Genomic DNA, 15,921 nt, shown 5'->3' with positions numbered 1-15,921 from the left:
ACTATGTACGCTTTACACACGTTGCATTTGTTTATGATCCTTTTTATCTTTGAGCGTAGCTTAGGGATCCACCATGTCTCTCTTAATGCGGCCATCGTGTTCGCACACCAAAGTGATTGATCTCGTTGTGTGTATGCATAATTATTTGTCCGCGAACTTTCCCCCTTCCAGATCAGATTGGCTGAAACCCGGGAATTCGAACTTTGCATTTCAGCAGACTTGAGCCATTCTCCTGCACGACCTCCCAACCTGGCGTCTTTAAGTCTACACTCATGTCCCTTTGAACCTTCTTTACCCATCGCGCCTTTGATTCTTCGAGCGCTCTTGTCGTCAGTGGGCCTCTCGTCACGCTTTTTGCTCTGGCGTTGTTGCTGAATCGCAATACCCATGCCGTGAGACGGAGGGTTCTCCAGTAGTTCGATCTAGAGAACAAAAAGTCCCAATCGTGAAGAGCTTTCTCCGTTGTGTGAAAAACGTCCTCTATAAAAGGCTTCTGTTCTTCTACGACACTCTTTGTTCTCACGAGCTTCGGTTGCTTTGGCCACCTGTCAGGCTCAACTAACCACTGGGGATCAGCGAACCAGCCACCCTTTTCCATTTGGTCGATACCGGCTTCCCGGCTGCCCAAATCAGCCAGATTGTCTTCCGACGGGCAATATTTCTAAGCAATGCCTATCTCAGCGGTAATTTCCACGATTTTTCGTGTCCGATTTGACACAAAAACTTTTCAGGGTCTCTCTGGGCTGGAGATGCAAAACAAAGCAACCAGACTATCCATCCAAATCGTGACTGTTGTTATCGGCCATCTTCGCAAAGCTACCACCAGATTCTTCGCCATGTTGGCAGCCATGTGTCCACCGACTAGTTCAAGTCTCGCAATTGAATTGTTTCTCTTCGCAATTCTAGACGTTGATGTAAGAAGCCCCCTGATTATCCCACTGGAGTGTTCAATAACTGCGATAGTCACTGCAGTACACGTCGTAAAACTTGCGTCAGCGAACAGGCGCAAGTGTATGGCTTTTATCTTTCGAAAATCTCTAGTAAGACTTCTCGGGACTCTCACGTTTCTTAATCGTTGTCTCCACTTTATCCAATCTTTGGCTGCCTTCGGCGACACTTCTGCATTCCACCACCTTTCTCATCGCACGCTTCCCGATAGATACTCGGCTTTCCTTCGTCCATCGTCGGAGATATTATTCCTAAGGGATCGCATACGCTACTAAGTTCCTTAAGAATTTTTTTTCTTTGTAACTGGTTTCTCAAGGTTGGCAGGTTTTGTTAAAATCTCAAGCCTGTCATCCCTCTTGTCTCATTTGTGCCCGAGTATTTTGCTGGGATTCGCTTCGTTGTCCAACTCTTCGACATTTGACCTCCATCTGTGAACTGGAAATCTCGCATCTTCCCAAATTATCTTCGCTTCCCGTTTGAAGTTTTCCAGTTCCGTGACATCGCTCCAGGTTTTCATTAGGTTGTCAACGTAAGTGTTCTCTTTCAAGGACTCGACCGTGTTTCCGTACTCTTCTCGGTGTAGATCGAAGTGGTGTTGTAGCGTGGCGCCGAGCATAAACGGACTCGGCTCCACTCCGAAAGGTATGCGGGTAAATCTTAAATGTTCCTCGATACCATTGATGTTAATTAGGAACGGGAACGCATCTCGGTCGTCGTTCTTCAAGCCTTTCTGCAAGTCTGCGAGCAGTAGATGGGTTGTCATTTTCGCTGTGCGCGGCGAAGAGTATAGGATTGTGGCACTTCAGCAATAAACCTTCTACATGGATGACTTTCAGATTCCATGATGTCTTTGAACGCCTTGTTTGTGTGTAAATCTCTCCTTGCCTCAAGTGTCTCTAGTGTGTCTCTAGGGAGACCGAGGATATCTATGGCCCGATTCTGAATGTGTTGTAAATCCTTAGCCAACTAGTTAGGGATCCCGCCCCAAATTGGTGAAGCGTACTCAAGAAGAGGACGTATTTTAGTTATATATGTGGTCACACCAATTTCAGAAGGAAGATTTGCTTCACGGCATACACGTAGAAAGTATAATCGCTCCAGCTACCAGATCATCTACATGTGCATTCCATTTTAAATCATTTTGAACATGAACACCAAGTAACTTGAAGATCTCAACCCTGTCAATTTGATCATTCTTAATTTTTATCTGGCTTGCAACTTAAAGCTGTTGTGATTTCCGAAAACTAACCCACATCTATTTGGTCTTTTTGGTGTTTATCTCCATTTTATTTCGGGCCGCCCATGCCTTCAGATTTTCCAAAACGGTTTGAATGTGACCACTGCCACCAATTGGAACAAGCTCATGCTGGGTACAATCATCTGCGTACTTACAGGTCCTGATGGAAACCCCTGGGGGACAGCAATCATCAATGTCATTGTCAAATACATTCAACAAGGTAGGCGAAATAACTCCACCCTGAGGAACTCCTGCTATAACTTTTCCTCTTCTAGAAACTACTCCAGGTAGCTTCACCTGCAGTGTCCTACACGATAAGTAACTCTGTACCCATTTCTAAAAGCTGCGAGAGATCCTCATTGAAGCTAGCTTTTCAAGTAATGTGGCGTGGTCGACCATATCAAGCGCTTTGCGGAAATCAACAACGAGTGCATGAATTTCAAGGTATAGACTCTTTGGTTCAGTGGCGTTGAACCAGTCCTGAATGATACTTGTGAGTGCTGTCACAGTAGGACGTTCTTCTCGAAAAAATTTAAAGCATGCTGAGTAGCACTGATCTTCAGGTCACTTTTATTCAGCATCAGTTGGACTTTCTCAAGAACTTTCGCTGCTAGGGGTAGAACAGAGATCTGTCTAATTGAAATAAGTCATTATTGAAATCTGATGAATTGTTGACTTTGTCTTTGGGTACAGGATTAATCAACGCATGCTTATATGTTGTTGGGTACTTGCACTGCTGTATACTGGCGCAGATGATGTCATGTAGCACTAAATTTTTGCAACTTGTCTCTGAACAGCTTACCACAAGTATCCCACAGGGGGAGCAGTAATCGAAGTAAGGCTGCACAAGACTTTTATAAACAGATTCTGGGGTATGTCTAGAAACAAAGGGTCTTATGCGTTCTATAACGCCAATCCCTGAACTCGCCTTTTTACATATCATTTCAATGTGACTATCCAGGTTAAGATTTTCATCTAGTTTAGTCCCCAAACACATTTGTGTGGTAGTTCGTGATATGGGTTTTGCATTAGCTATAACGGGTACATCACACATCAATTTTCATAAAGTTATATGGGGAACCAATAAACATCATTTTACATTTTGGTTGGATGCATTTGCAACCTGTTTTCTTTAAGCCAGTTAAATACAAGATCCGAGTTTAATTTTATAATAAGTTCATTTGCATCAAAAGAGGATGAAACGATTTGAGTATCATCCACATAAATAGCTGGAGTCGTTGATTTTAGACATTCAGGAAAATCATTAATATATAGTAAGAATAGTAGTGGTCCCAGTATAGAAAAGTATATGTCTGACAATCAACTTAGAATACTACAATCTATTTCTATAACTTTGTGACAATCTTATAGTTAATTTCAATTGTTCATAATAGGTTAGGAGTTTTCACTTAATACTTTACATATTGTTCACTCAACAACAGCAGTGTGTATCCATCTTGCTTTAGACATTTCTGGAAGTTCTTCCCAAGAGTAGCTTTCAAAGTTGAAACATTCAGCAGACTTCAGGTGTCCTTGCTCACCAGATCCTCCCAGGACTACAATGTTGTTTTCAATAACAACTGCAGTACATCCAAACCTCTTACATCTCATTGATGGCAGCATGTGATTTTGTTCTGTCTTGACATTGTACATGATAACTGTATCAAATGGCTGCCATTGTTTGTCAACGCCACCAATAACAACAATGTTGTCTCCCCATCTCGCAGTTGCCATGAGACTCACTTCATACGGCAGTGGTGACAACTGTTTCAGCTCATTCTTCTTTATATCGTAGAGTACGACACTGCTGAGGCCGTCTTTGTAACTGCCTGTTGTACTTCCGCCAACTATCAACAAATTATCATCAAATATTTCCATGCTGTGACATTGTCTTGGTTCTGGCATTCTTGATAAGGCCTTCGCAGTATAGGGAGGATCAAGCTGGACTGCTCTGATCAAGGCAGATGAACCATTTCTATTACCACCTCCAGAGACTATCAAGTGATCATTATACAGCACACTGCTGTGGAATTTCAACTTATCAGGTAGTTTAACAGGACAGTCACTCCAGTGTGTTGATAGATCAAGGTTTGGGTCAATATTCATTCTAATCATATCATCCACAATGTCAGACCAATCACAACCCCCGGCTATAGTCATATGATTGTTATAAGTAAATGAAGTCGCTGCCCAACGTTTCTTTGGCATTGATTGTAATGGCGACCATGTTCTTTGACGCCAGTTAAACATCTCTACAGAGTTAGTTCCTAAACCTCCAGCAACAATTATATTTTCCTTATCACCACTTGGTCTATTTCTTACTTTTCTTGTGTTTTCTACTTTCTTGCCCTCCATCGTGATAAGAACGTCCTTCATTTCATCAAAAGCTCTCACCAAAGCTGTTTTCAGTCCTTTGACTTCGTTGTTAATCGCTTCGTGTTTTCCTTCCATATCTGCTTTTATATCTGCGACTGCGCCTGTGGTATTTCTTGCGATATTTTTCTCTAAATTTGATATTTTAGTTTCAACTGTTTTATTTGTTACCATATTCTTCTCGATATTCGCCATTCTTTCCTCCATATCTGCCAAAGTTTTCGTCATTTCCCCGCATGAGTGACACTTCAACTTTCGGAATTCACAGACTTCACTTTCATGGTGAATGAGATCACGCTTGTTAACAATTAAACCACAGCCTTGATTTGTACAAACGGCTGGTGTATATCCACATGTATCTTCATGGCGGTCAAGATGCTGTAATTCTACAACTTCTTGACAACCTCTGTCGATGTAAACGCAGCGAATTTTCGATTCATTTAAGAAATCTTTTACCATTCTATTTGGTTCGGCCAAAGTCTCTACGGTCAGTTCATCAGCACACGTTGGGCATTTTTGGGAATTTTCCAGATGTTTCGTAATACAACAACGGCAAAAACAATGTTCTTTTGTTGGACACAGGACAGGTTCTTTCAAGACATTGGAGCAAATCTGACAAAGGAAATTTTGACTGACTTTGGTCTCGAAGCGTTCTTCATCGTATCCATGTATATATGAAGCCATATTTCACGTCACAGTTTATGAAGGCAAATATCTCTTCCTTATAAAGTGTTTGCATTAGACGCGTCCTTTCCCGTCTGGACTCAGAAGTTCCTGGAATTTGCTACGGTGTTTCCAGAAATGAATTTGAAAATGTTACGAGTTGACGGAGAGAACGGAGAGAGCTGGAGCCGAATTAAACATTTTTCTGATATTTTCACTAGATTTTAGAGAAATGTTATTTTGCAGTAATTACACTGGCCGATAGGGTCAGTGTCTTAAATCGCTAAGATTTTTTTTCGTCGACACAAAACGCAGTTTTCGCCATGGGATCTCAGGGTACGAGATATGTCCATCTATGGATAAGATATGGATAACTTCAGGACAACTTATGGATATTTTTCGGGCTACTTGTGTTTTATTAGAGATAAGTATCCCAAAACGCTCATTGCTACCACGGCAGTCCCCTGCCAATTGAATGTTGACTTTGTATTTCCGAAACGCGAAGTTTGGCTGTTTTTCATTGTCTTTTTAATATACTGAATTTTCTTGCTGGAAAATATGAATCTACACGTTACTGAATTGTACTTCAAACGGGTATGTACTACCAAACTCAGCTGTTAAGTCGATTTATGTTTTGAAAAATCAAAGCGCAGATTGTATGTCTATACCCGAGGAAACTTCTGGGGTATTAAACATGTACATAATATACATTGGCGACGCCAACATAAAATGTACATATCAAATCATTTTACGGTATTTAAAGAACAGATGCACAACGAATATTCCAAAATCAATCTAATGTTGGTTACTGTACACACAGGACTATATTTTCGCCACATCTCAGATCATCCAGCAATGTTCACAGAAGTGACAGAACTACATATTAAAATAAACCATAATTTTTTGGTTTGTTTTAGAGCACTTGTTGTCTTTTGCAATTTTGGACAATGCCTTGTCACATAATTGTAATTCCTTGATGTTGCTATCTGTGCATGGTGTTGTTCAATATTAGCATTATTAGAAATATTATGAACTTGGGCAATGATTTATGTTCTATGAATAACAGCCCACAATGGCGTTGGTTAGAGATACAGATTAGTCACTTGAGTTTAGTGAGAGTTACCCTCTAGCAATAAAAAATACTCTATTCTCTAGACCTTGAGTGAAGGCATTCCATTTGTCTAGATCTCCATTTGTTGTGCTTTTAAATTCTGTTTTAGAGCAATTGTTGTAAGAAAACATTTACATTTTATTAATAATTCAGCAAAATATTGTATCTGTGTTTACTGACTCTAATGGTTTTGATTCCAATGCAAGGGACTTGTTTGGTATGCCTCGCCTCAGAGTTTGATTTGATAGAATATTTTATGTTTGTATATAGATTAATTTGGAACAATACAATATTCGAAAGAGACAGTTGAAAAATGTAAATTATAATGAAACTGTGACTTCAACTGCTGGAAATAATTCAGCTAATTCAATTATGGTTAATAGTCAAATGTACAACATTAGCACTTAAAATAGTTAAAATATTCATAGTTTTAAGTAGGTTTAAACCACTCAGAAGCTTTGTGGACATATATAACCCCCCCCCCCAAGAAAAAACAATCCAAAATTGTTTAAGATAACAGATAACTAACATATATATAAATAACAGTTCCAATATCAATTAGAAAATCCATTAGTTTGACTTCTATGTACTACAGGGTATCCCCCTAACAAATCCTTTTAGCAATAGAATAAAATAAGAAACTGGTATTTTAAATACAATTTCAAAATGACCACTAATATGTGTTAGAATTGTATGGTTTACTTTTTTTGGAAGACCCCATACGACGTACATAGAATGCCTACATTTCAAATATAACAACTTGTGACCCTTGAGAACAATAATACTTCTAGTATTAGTATTCATACTAATAAAAAAGAACAGTGATGACTTGCGGTTCATTATAAAATGACCCCAATGCAAATATATTCGGCCAGTGTGAACGCCTGAGTCAGGGGTCTTGTTTAAGTTGACTCTAAAAGCTTTAACTTGTTTTATTAAAATGCGAATTTACACTTTCTAAAGTGCTGACGATGCCGCGATAGTTTTTAATATAAAACTCCATGTTAACTAAATCCTAAATACTCAAATTTAATCTTTGGGATTATGTTAGGAATTGGGTTAAGATTATGTTTTAGGTTTATAGTTTAATAGGGTTAAACTTTATCCTAAATTAAACTCTAATCCTAACCTAATCTGAAGGATTAAATGGAATTATATTGCCAAAATAGAAAATGCTAAACATTCCAATGTATCAAGAGATCAGAAAACTGTCAGGGAATGAAATTTCAAGGCAAGAGGAAGTTTGTTTTGGTAGTTAATGAGTTGAAAAAAAACTATCCGTCAGACTTATTTATTACTTGAGATTATGTTACGATTTGGGTTAAGATCAGGTTTTAGGTTTATTGCTAAATAGGGTTAAACCTAATCCTTAATTTAATCTTAATCCTAACCTAATCTCAAGGATTAAATTGAATTATATTGATTGTTATGTTGCCAACATAGAAAATCTAAATATTCCAGTGTTCCAAGAGATCAGAAAACTGCAGTGAGTGATTTTCAAGGGAAATAAAGGAAGTTTGTTTTGGAAAGTGGAAACCGTCGTTTTAATTTTTCAATTTTCAAAGTTCCAACGTTTCTATTCCAAACTTTCGTTTTGAAGCAAAACATTTTGAATTATTTTCTCTCAATTGCAAGGGAATACACGAGTTTCTCTAGCAAAATTTGTTGCACGACGTGACCGTAAACTTCAACGGCAGATCATTTAACCTTCGTTTCCAACCATCCTGGCTATCGCTCAACTAAAACGGGAAACTGCTCGCATGAGAAATGCCAAAACTGCTGGGGCCGGTTGTATAAAAACGTCATTAACTATGATTAGCGCTAATCACTGTAGTAAAATCCATAACTATGATTAGTTAACTAGTAACTACACGACTTAACAACTAATCACGTAGTTAAATTGTGGTTAACTTGCGTGGAGCTTGCGTGGGGTTGTTAAACAGAGAAATAGCATGAAGTATATTGAAATTATTGACCGGTATTATTGATTTTGAAAAGACTGTGGACTCGTATTTACAAAAATTGACAGTATTTTGATCTCAAATATTGGAAAAATGCAATAAAACAAGGAAAAATTCAAAATAATTCAACGAAAACGGCGCTCTTAATATAAAAAGGTCCCTTTGAGTCAAACTACCGGTTGGAGATGTTAACAGTTAACGTAATCGAAAGCAGTCAATCTTTAAATTGCCATCATCTGACAAAATCAGTCTGACATTCAGAGATCTTACTCTTAGACTTTTTTTTGTAGAATGCAGAGATGAACCACAGCGTCATTCATGCTGTTCAGAAATCTGGCCAGCTCTCAGTTGATGCAATTTACAATGCAAATGATGGGAAGACTCAACCTGCGTGGCTGCGTTGTTGACGAAAGTGAAACTGACACAGGAGGACGAGGATTAAGATGGTGAATCTAAACAATCAGGTGGTGACAAGATCATAAACATAAACCTCTCAATAGTGTGACCACTCTCTTTTAGTGTCCTTCCTGGTACCTCCAATCCATCCTCACTATGATAATCATTTCTTTATACCTTTCTGTAGTATATCCCTCACAAATATACCTCAATCTTCTCTATAACAATTCCTTCCACATACCCCTTGTTATATTCTTTCAGTTTCGTGATTTATTTCAGTTCTAAAATAGCTACAAGGCTAGATATCACCATATATGATCGATTGGTTTCTCTTTATTTTATTCAGACTTTTCCAGGCGCTATTTCAAGGCGCTATTATCAAGGCGATTCACTAAAATACATGCAATAGAATGTTACTATCAATCCACTATAACAATAACAATATTTCTATGATCTACTTACATGACCTTGCAGCTTTATAACAATCGATATGTTCTTATTAAATTCTTTATATTAACATGTTCTTCGTTCTATGTTACTTCTCCCACAAAATATCAAAATATATATCGCACGCTTCCTCGTTATTACCCCCAGCGTAGCTGTCAATCACTCTAATCTATAAAGTTCACTATAACGTCAATAATTAACTCTGTAAAGGATACATCGTGGTGATAACATCCCGCCCCCCATGAACGATCTGTTGTAGATGTAGTTCATCATAAACCGATTCTAATTTTCACCACGTTTCAACGACTGTCCGTTTACATATCTTGATCATCAGCAGCTTCTAGTAAGCAAACTTTCGCGACCGGACGTCTGTATACCGAGTTTTTTGATCTTACGTCAATTGTCCTTACTCGTCCATCCGGACCAGGGAATACGTCTACGATCCTTCCCATTGGCCACGTATTTCTGGGTACATTATCATCCGCAATAAATACCAGGTCATCAACTTGCAAATTTCTCTTGGGCTCATTCCATTTCTTTCTCTCTTGTAATGTTGGTATATATTCCCGCAGCCATCTTCTCCAATAATGATTTGCAAGTAGTTGCGCTCGTCTCCATTTCTTCTTACTATATTTGTCATTCTCGGAAATAATCTCGGGGGGTAGGTAAATCGCTAGACGAACGTTAAGGAAATGGTTTGGCGTAAGGGGTTCATCGTCGTTTGGGCTTAGTGGATTCCGGGTGAGCGGTCGTGCGTTCGCAATACGTTCAGCTTCAGTAAAAACCGTCTGCAGAACTTCCTCGTTTACTAGATCTTTCCCGACTATAGCTTTCAAGCTTCTTTTCACAGTTCGAACCAGTCTTTCCCATACACCGGACATGTGCGAGGCTCCTGGTGGATGAAAAACCCATTTACATCCTCTCTTAGATAACTCGTTATTAATCTTCGTTTCGTCCAGCTGCTGGATAGCTTCTCGGACTTCACGCTCGGCGCCGACGAAGTGTGTTCCGTTGTCAGAACGCATTTCTTTCACGTGTCCTCTTCGATTTAAAAATCGAACCAAGACTAAAATGAAATCGTCGGCTTCTAGCGACCTCGCTACTTCTAGATGAACTGCTCTGCTGTTCATGCAGGTGAATATCACTCCCCATCGTTTTTCGGTCGTTTTTCCTCTTCCACGCTTAACAAAAAAGGGGCCAAAGTAGTCCACTCCTGAATAGGTAAAGGCTGGTTCGTATGGAGTGAGTCGAGCCTTAGGCAGTTCGGCCATCTCTTGGTCCTGTCTTACTACAGTTCGTCGTTTGCATTTGATACATCCGTTTAAAACTTCTCTTATCGCCGCACGTGCTTTCAGGATCCAACAGAATTCTCTTGATAGCGCCAGAACTTGTTCATGCCCGCAATGACCGTTCTGTTCGTGCAAAAAACGAATATAGATCTCAGTCACATGGTGCTTCCTTGGCAATATCATTGGGTTTGCGGCATCTCGGGAAATTGGTGCCTTTGATATTCTTCCCCCGACTCGTATGATGGCTTCTTCGTCCAGGATCGGTTTTAAACTTGCCAGCCTACTGCCCTTGACCGTCAGACTCTTTACTAACCTCGTTATTTCTTCCTTAAAGGCTTGCCTTTGAACGAGCTTGATCACTTTACGTCTCGCATCTTCGAGGTCTTTTAATGTGATCCGTTTTACGTCTCGTGACTGAGGTTTCCTTTTCTTGCATTCGATCCATTTAACAAACTTCTGGAGCCATGCGATCTTCCGTAAACATTTCAGCCAGCATGAGGTACTTTTGATAAGTTCATCCAAGGACTTCACATGGCTAACTTCAATGACATATACTTCTTTCTTCAATTCGAGTGAAGTTTCTGGGACATGTTGTAGCTGGGTCTTCGGCCATTTTTCTTCCGGCTGTAAAAGGAAAGCTGGCCCAGACAACCACCGTTCGTTTTGTAGAAAAAAGGGCATTTCCAATCCTCGGCTAGCGTCATCAGCTGGGTTTTCAGCGCCAGGGCAGTGTTTCTACTGCTCAGGCGACGTTAGTTCGTGGATTTCTGCGATTCGATTCGAAACATAGGTTTGAAAGCGTCGCGTTTCGTTGTTAATATAGCTAAGGGTGATCATCGAGTCCGTCCAGAAAAACACTCTTTTAATGTCAAGCTCCAGCTCTCTTTTGATAGACTTGCCCATTCGTGCAGCCAAAACGGCCGCCTGCAGTTCGAGCCTCGGGATGGTAACGGTCCTTACTGGTGCATTTCGCGCCTTTCCAGCGACGAACGAGCACTCTATCTTTCCGTCTGGATAACTGATACGAAGGTACGTGACGGATCCATATCCTACTTCTGATGCGTCACTGAAATTATGTAGTTCCAGGGTACTTTCTTCGTGCTGAGGATTGGTATAATAGCATCTTGGAATCGTTATTTTACTCAGGAGATGAAGACTTTCCTTCCAACATTGCCATCTGCGTAGTATTTCTCCTTCAAGTTGTTGGTCCCAGGAATACTTCTTTCTCCACAAATCCTGCATTAACTTCTTTGCCACTAACATTACCGGTGCAGCGAGATTTAAAGGGTCGAAAATAGTGCATATCGTGGACAGAACTCCTCTCATTGTGTCAGGTTTCTTCAATTCTGATACTTTGAATCCCAATTCGTCTGACTCGAGATTCCAGCGTGTGCCAAGAGCCCTTTCAATGGGCAGTTTATCCAAGCTGAGGTCAAGATTTGGATCGGCTCGTTTCTCGGCAGCAATCGACGACAGTACGTCGCGGTCATTACTCATGAACTTCGTCAGGTTGAAACCGCCTAGCTCACACAATTTGATCAATTCTTCTGCTCGATGGATAGCTTCTGCAGTCGTATTTAAAGACTTTAAAAGATCGTCCACATAGAAGTTCTTCTTCACGGTAGTTATAGTTCCTGGATCAAAGTCTGCCTCGTTATCATCAGCTGTTTTTTTCAGAGCTGAATTTGCTGCGCAAGGGGAATCAGTTGCACCAAAAATATGGACTGTCATCACGTATTCTTCCGGAGGTTTTTCAAGGTTGTCTGGCCACCACAAAAACCTCAGTGAATCTTGATCTTTCGGGCAAACCTTAACTTGGTGGAACATACTCTCGATATCAGCTGCTATTCCCACGCTTTCTTGGCGAAATCTTAATAGAACACCAACCAGGCTGTTCGTGCGGTCTGGTCCCTGTAGTAGGTTCTTATTTAGCGAGGTGTTGTCAAATTCTGCGGCGGCATCGAATACGATTCTCACTTTTTCTGGTTTATTTGGGTTTAATACCGGGAAATGGGGTAGGTACCATTTTCTTGGTCCGGATTCACGGATTTCGTCTGGTGAAAGGCGACGTGCGTACCCTTTGTCGAGATAGTCCTCCATTACCGAGCGATATTTCGTTTCGAGGTCGGGTTCTCTTTTAAAGCGTCGTTTCAAGCCTTCTAGTCTCTTCTCAGCCTGCTTCCTGTTATCAGGCAAAATTGTGTTATCATCTTTCCATAGAAGCCCTGTCTCATAGTGACCATCTTTCAATTTGAACGTCTCTTCCAATATTTTCTGCGCACGTTCGTCTTCCTTTGACATACTTCCGTTTGGAAGGTAATCTTTTGCCCTTTCATGTCCAGTGGCTCTTGTTCCATACCCTTCGATACTCCAGAAGTTCTCAATTTGTTCATGCAATGTTTTATCACAGTCATTGTAATTAACGCTTACGTCTTTCTTCATTGAATCACCATCTAGAGTACCTGTTATGACCCATCCCAGAGGGCCTCGTTGGCCTTGTAGTTGTCTACCGGGCTTCTTCGATTTACGAATCTCCATGACTTCGTGTGCTTCTTCCACGTCCTTGCCAATTAACACCGACACCTTGCCAAGAGTTACATCTGGTATGTCAAGGTCAGCCAAATGCGGATACAGGTTTCTGTCGACATCTTTTGGTAAATATCTTTCAGCGATGTTAAACTTCTCGGACACCAGACCCTCTTTGACCTTAATTTTCTCTCCTTCCGATGAAGCGGGTCGCAGGTCAAACTCAACTACTGTTTCCTTTCTTCCTTTAAGATTTAACTCTTTTGCTAATTCTGCACTTATCATTGTTCCGCGTGAGGCATTGTCTAATAGAGCATATGTGGTCAGCGATGCTCCCTCAGGAGATATTACTTGCACAGGAACTACATGAAGTAACACCAATTTCGAGGCCGTGTTTGTTATTGTTGCATACTGTTCGGTCTTCTTTTCTTTATCACGTTGTAATTTGTTGCGTTCCTCTGTATCCTCGGTTAATTTCTTGTCATTAGAGTTATTATTATCATCCTTTTTCCTCGTGTTATGGAGCAGCACGTGATGTTTCCTCTGACTATCACAGGGACAGGAGTCGGTACTGCGACAATTCTCTCTGAAATGTCCAACCTTCATGCACACATGACATAGTCTCTGTTCCTTCACGATTTCCCATCTTGCATTCAAATCTTTCTTATTGAATTCTGGACAAAAGGCGAGTTGATGGGACCGTGGACAACATGCACATTTTGGCCATTTTGTTTTCCAGGGTTTCGGGTTGTTATTATCTTTCTCACGACCTTCCTCTGTTCTCTTCTTCTCAAGATCGGTATTGTATGTCAGGGTTTCCCTCATTCTTTTGGTGTCTTCGTTCTTCCGTCCGCGCCATCCGCCCAATTTTGGCTTTACATCCATGTTTTTCCCAGTGATGGATCCTATAAACGCAGGATCATTCTTGATGGCCGCTTGTCTTTTGACAAATTGTGCAAGATCCTTGAGTCGTGGCTATCTTCCACTTTCTCTTATCGAGTATGACGCGTCTCCCCATTTGTTGATCAGATAGCTTGGAAGCCTGGCGGCGATCAAGTTTAAATTCGATGTTGTGCTTGCTTCTTGTTCGTATTCAGTATCAAGTCTTTTCACAGACGATGTGAGCTGTTCAGCAAAGTTACGCAATCCTTTGTAGTCAGTGTTCGTTAACTTTGGACCGGATATCAAGGACTCAATACAAGAGGCAGCCACTCTTGCTGGCTGGCCATATCGTTCTTGCAAAATCGCGACGATATCCGGGTAAGAACAGCCGGTAACTCTTTTAACGGTTTCATACGCTTCTCCCGACACAAACTTAGGGAGAAACTCAATTTTTTGACTGTCATTTAGAATACCATCCTCATTTTTGTCGATTAGCCTTTTTCTGAAAGTAGGAAAGTCCGCTGGGTTGGCATCAAATTTCACGGGTTGCATCGCTTGAAGCATATTTACTTTTAACATTACTGCTTGACCATCCAGGTTTTTACTCGCTTCCGGTTTAGGATTTTCACATCCAGCAGTCTTGGTATGGTGTAAACTACCATGTTCGTTTTTTCCAGTTTTACTTTCTACCATGTCATTTCTGTTGTCATCCCGTTTTGGTTTGTCGTCATCACACCAAGTGGGCTCTAAATTTTTAAAGGCGGCGCGATCATTTGATGTTACGCTTGGACATGATTTTGCCCATAACTCGGTCTGTTCTATCTTTGTTAATTGTGTATTCTTGACTGGTAGAGACTTATTACTTATGCTAGATTTGTTTTCGCCATTCGGACTCGACAGGTCATCACTGTCATCATCTTGTATTAGTTCTGCCTTTCGCTCTGCGAGAGCAGCCTCTGCTTTCAGCTTTCTTACTTTCTCACGAATTTTAAATTCTATTCTCAATCTTTTTCCTTTCAAACTCAGATTCAAACATCGCATCTTCTTCGGCTTGGATAGCTGCTAATCGCTTCAATTCTGCCTCCACTTTAGCTTTCTTCCCTCTTGAACTCTTCGAAGATTTTGTCGAAACCGATTTTGAATAAACACTTTTGCTTCAAGGTGCTGTGGCTTGCTGTTGCATCGTCATTAATTGACAATGACGTACCCATTCTTGCGCTCCACAAACAGAGGAAGTATAGTTTTTACTAATACTTGAATATGCCTCCTCGACACGCGCGAACTCTTCTTCTGGCAAGTTCTTCGAGATATACTTTCCGTACGCCATATTATAAGTTTTCCATGCATTTTCAAGGGATTCTATGAGCCCCATAATGTCGTCGGGTCCGTACCCGTTCGCGATACAACTATCTAAATGATTTATCATGGCTGTTACACGCCCTTGGCAACCGCCTAGGTTACGCTTTTGGCGATATATTTCCTCATTTTCTACAGATTCTCTATCAGTATAATTCGGTATTTTCTGTCTTCTGCTACGCCGTAGACCTAGTTCGATTTCAGCTTCGATATTTTCGTGGGTGTTGCTCGTATTATTTTTCGCATATTTGTCATGAATATCAGGCTCTTCGGGCGGTTTTTCACCGCCTTTTTCACTAGACGTTACACTTTCTTCGCCTTTCTCATTCGGTTTATCCATTATAACGTTTTATATCAGTTTTAAACGCATAACTTGTTCGAGTTTAATACGTTTCGGTTCAGAATTTCAAATGCGTAATACGTAAACAATACGTTCGTTCGTGTATTTGATTCCACCAAACAAAGTCAAGATTCGATCGGAATCGACAAGGTCATTGAACGATGTTATATTCTTTCAGTTTCGTGATTTATTTCAGTTCTAAAATAGCTACAAGGCTAGATATCACCATATATGATCGATTGGTTTCTCTTTATTTTATTCACACTTTTCCAGGCGCTATTTCAAGGCGCTATTATCAAGGCGATTCACTAAAATACATGCAATAGAATGTTACTATCAATCCACTATAACAATAACAATATTTCTATGATCTACTTACATGACCTTGCAGC

The 15,921-nt window shown here is 40.4% G+C and overlaps 4 protein-coding genes across 4 annotated transcripts; all 4 read right to left on the bottom strand.

The window, feature by feature from the left end:
• Nucleotides 1–1,309: 1,309 nt before the first annotated feature.
• Nucleotides 1,310–1,711, bottom strand: LOC114540247. The gene has a single exon (XM_028560532.1). The coding sequence runs from the start codon at nucleotides 1,709–1,711 to the stop codon at nucleotides 1,310–1,312; it is 402 nt and encodes a 133-aa protein (XP_028416333.1).
• A 7,739-nt stretch (nucleotides 1,712–9,450) lies between these two features.
• Nucleotides 9,451–11,106, bottom strand: LOC114540241. The gene has a single exon (XM_028560521.1). It carries the CDS (start codon nucleotides 11,104–11,106, stop codon nucleotides 9,451–9,453), a length of 1,656 nt encoding a protein of 551 aa, XP_028416322.1.
• A 54-nt stretch (nucleotides 11,107–11,160) lies between these two features.
• Nucleotides 11,161–13,836, bottom strand: LOC114540230. Its single transcript, XM_028560509.1, has one exon. It carries the CDS (start codon nucleotides 13,834–13,836, stop codon nucleotides 11,161–11,163), a length of 2,676 nt encoding a protein of 891 aa, XP_028416310.1.
• Nucleotides 13,837–13,926: 90 nt separating this feature from the next.
• Nucleotides 13,927–14,874, bottom strand: LOC114540222. Its single transcript, XM_028560497.1, has one exon. It carries the CDS (start codon nucleotides 14,872–14,874, stop codon nucleotides 13,927–13,929), a length of 948 nt encoding a protein of 315 aa, XP_028416298.1.
• Between the last annotated feature and the right edge of the window lie 1,047 nt (nucleotides 14,875–15,921).

The sequence above is a fragment of the Dendronephthya gigantea genome, unplaced genomic scaffold (assembly GCF_004324835.1).
Source record: "Dendronephthya gigantea isolate DGI-Jeju-01 unplaced genomic scaffold, DenGig_1.0 000003F, whole genome shotgun sequence".
In the NCBI taxonomy this organism is placed as follows: Eukaryota; Metazoa; Cnidaria; class Anthozoa; order Malacalcyonacea; family Nephtheidae; genus Dendronephthya; species Dendronephthya gigantea.
Note: the sequence above shows the minus strand (reverse complement) of the source record. Positions and strands in the feature narration are given on the sequence as shown.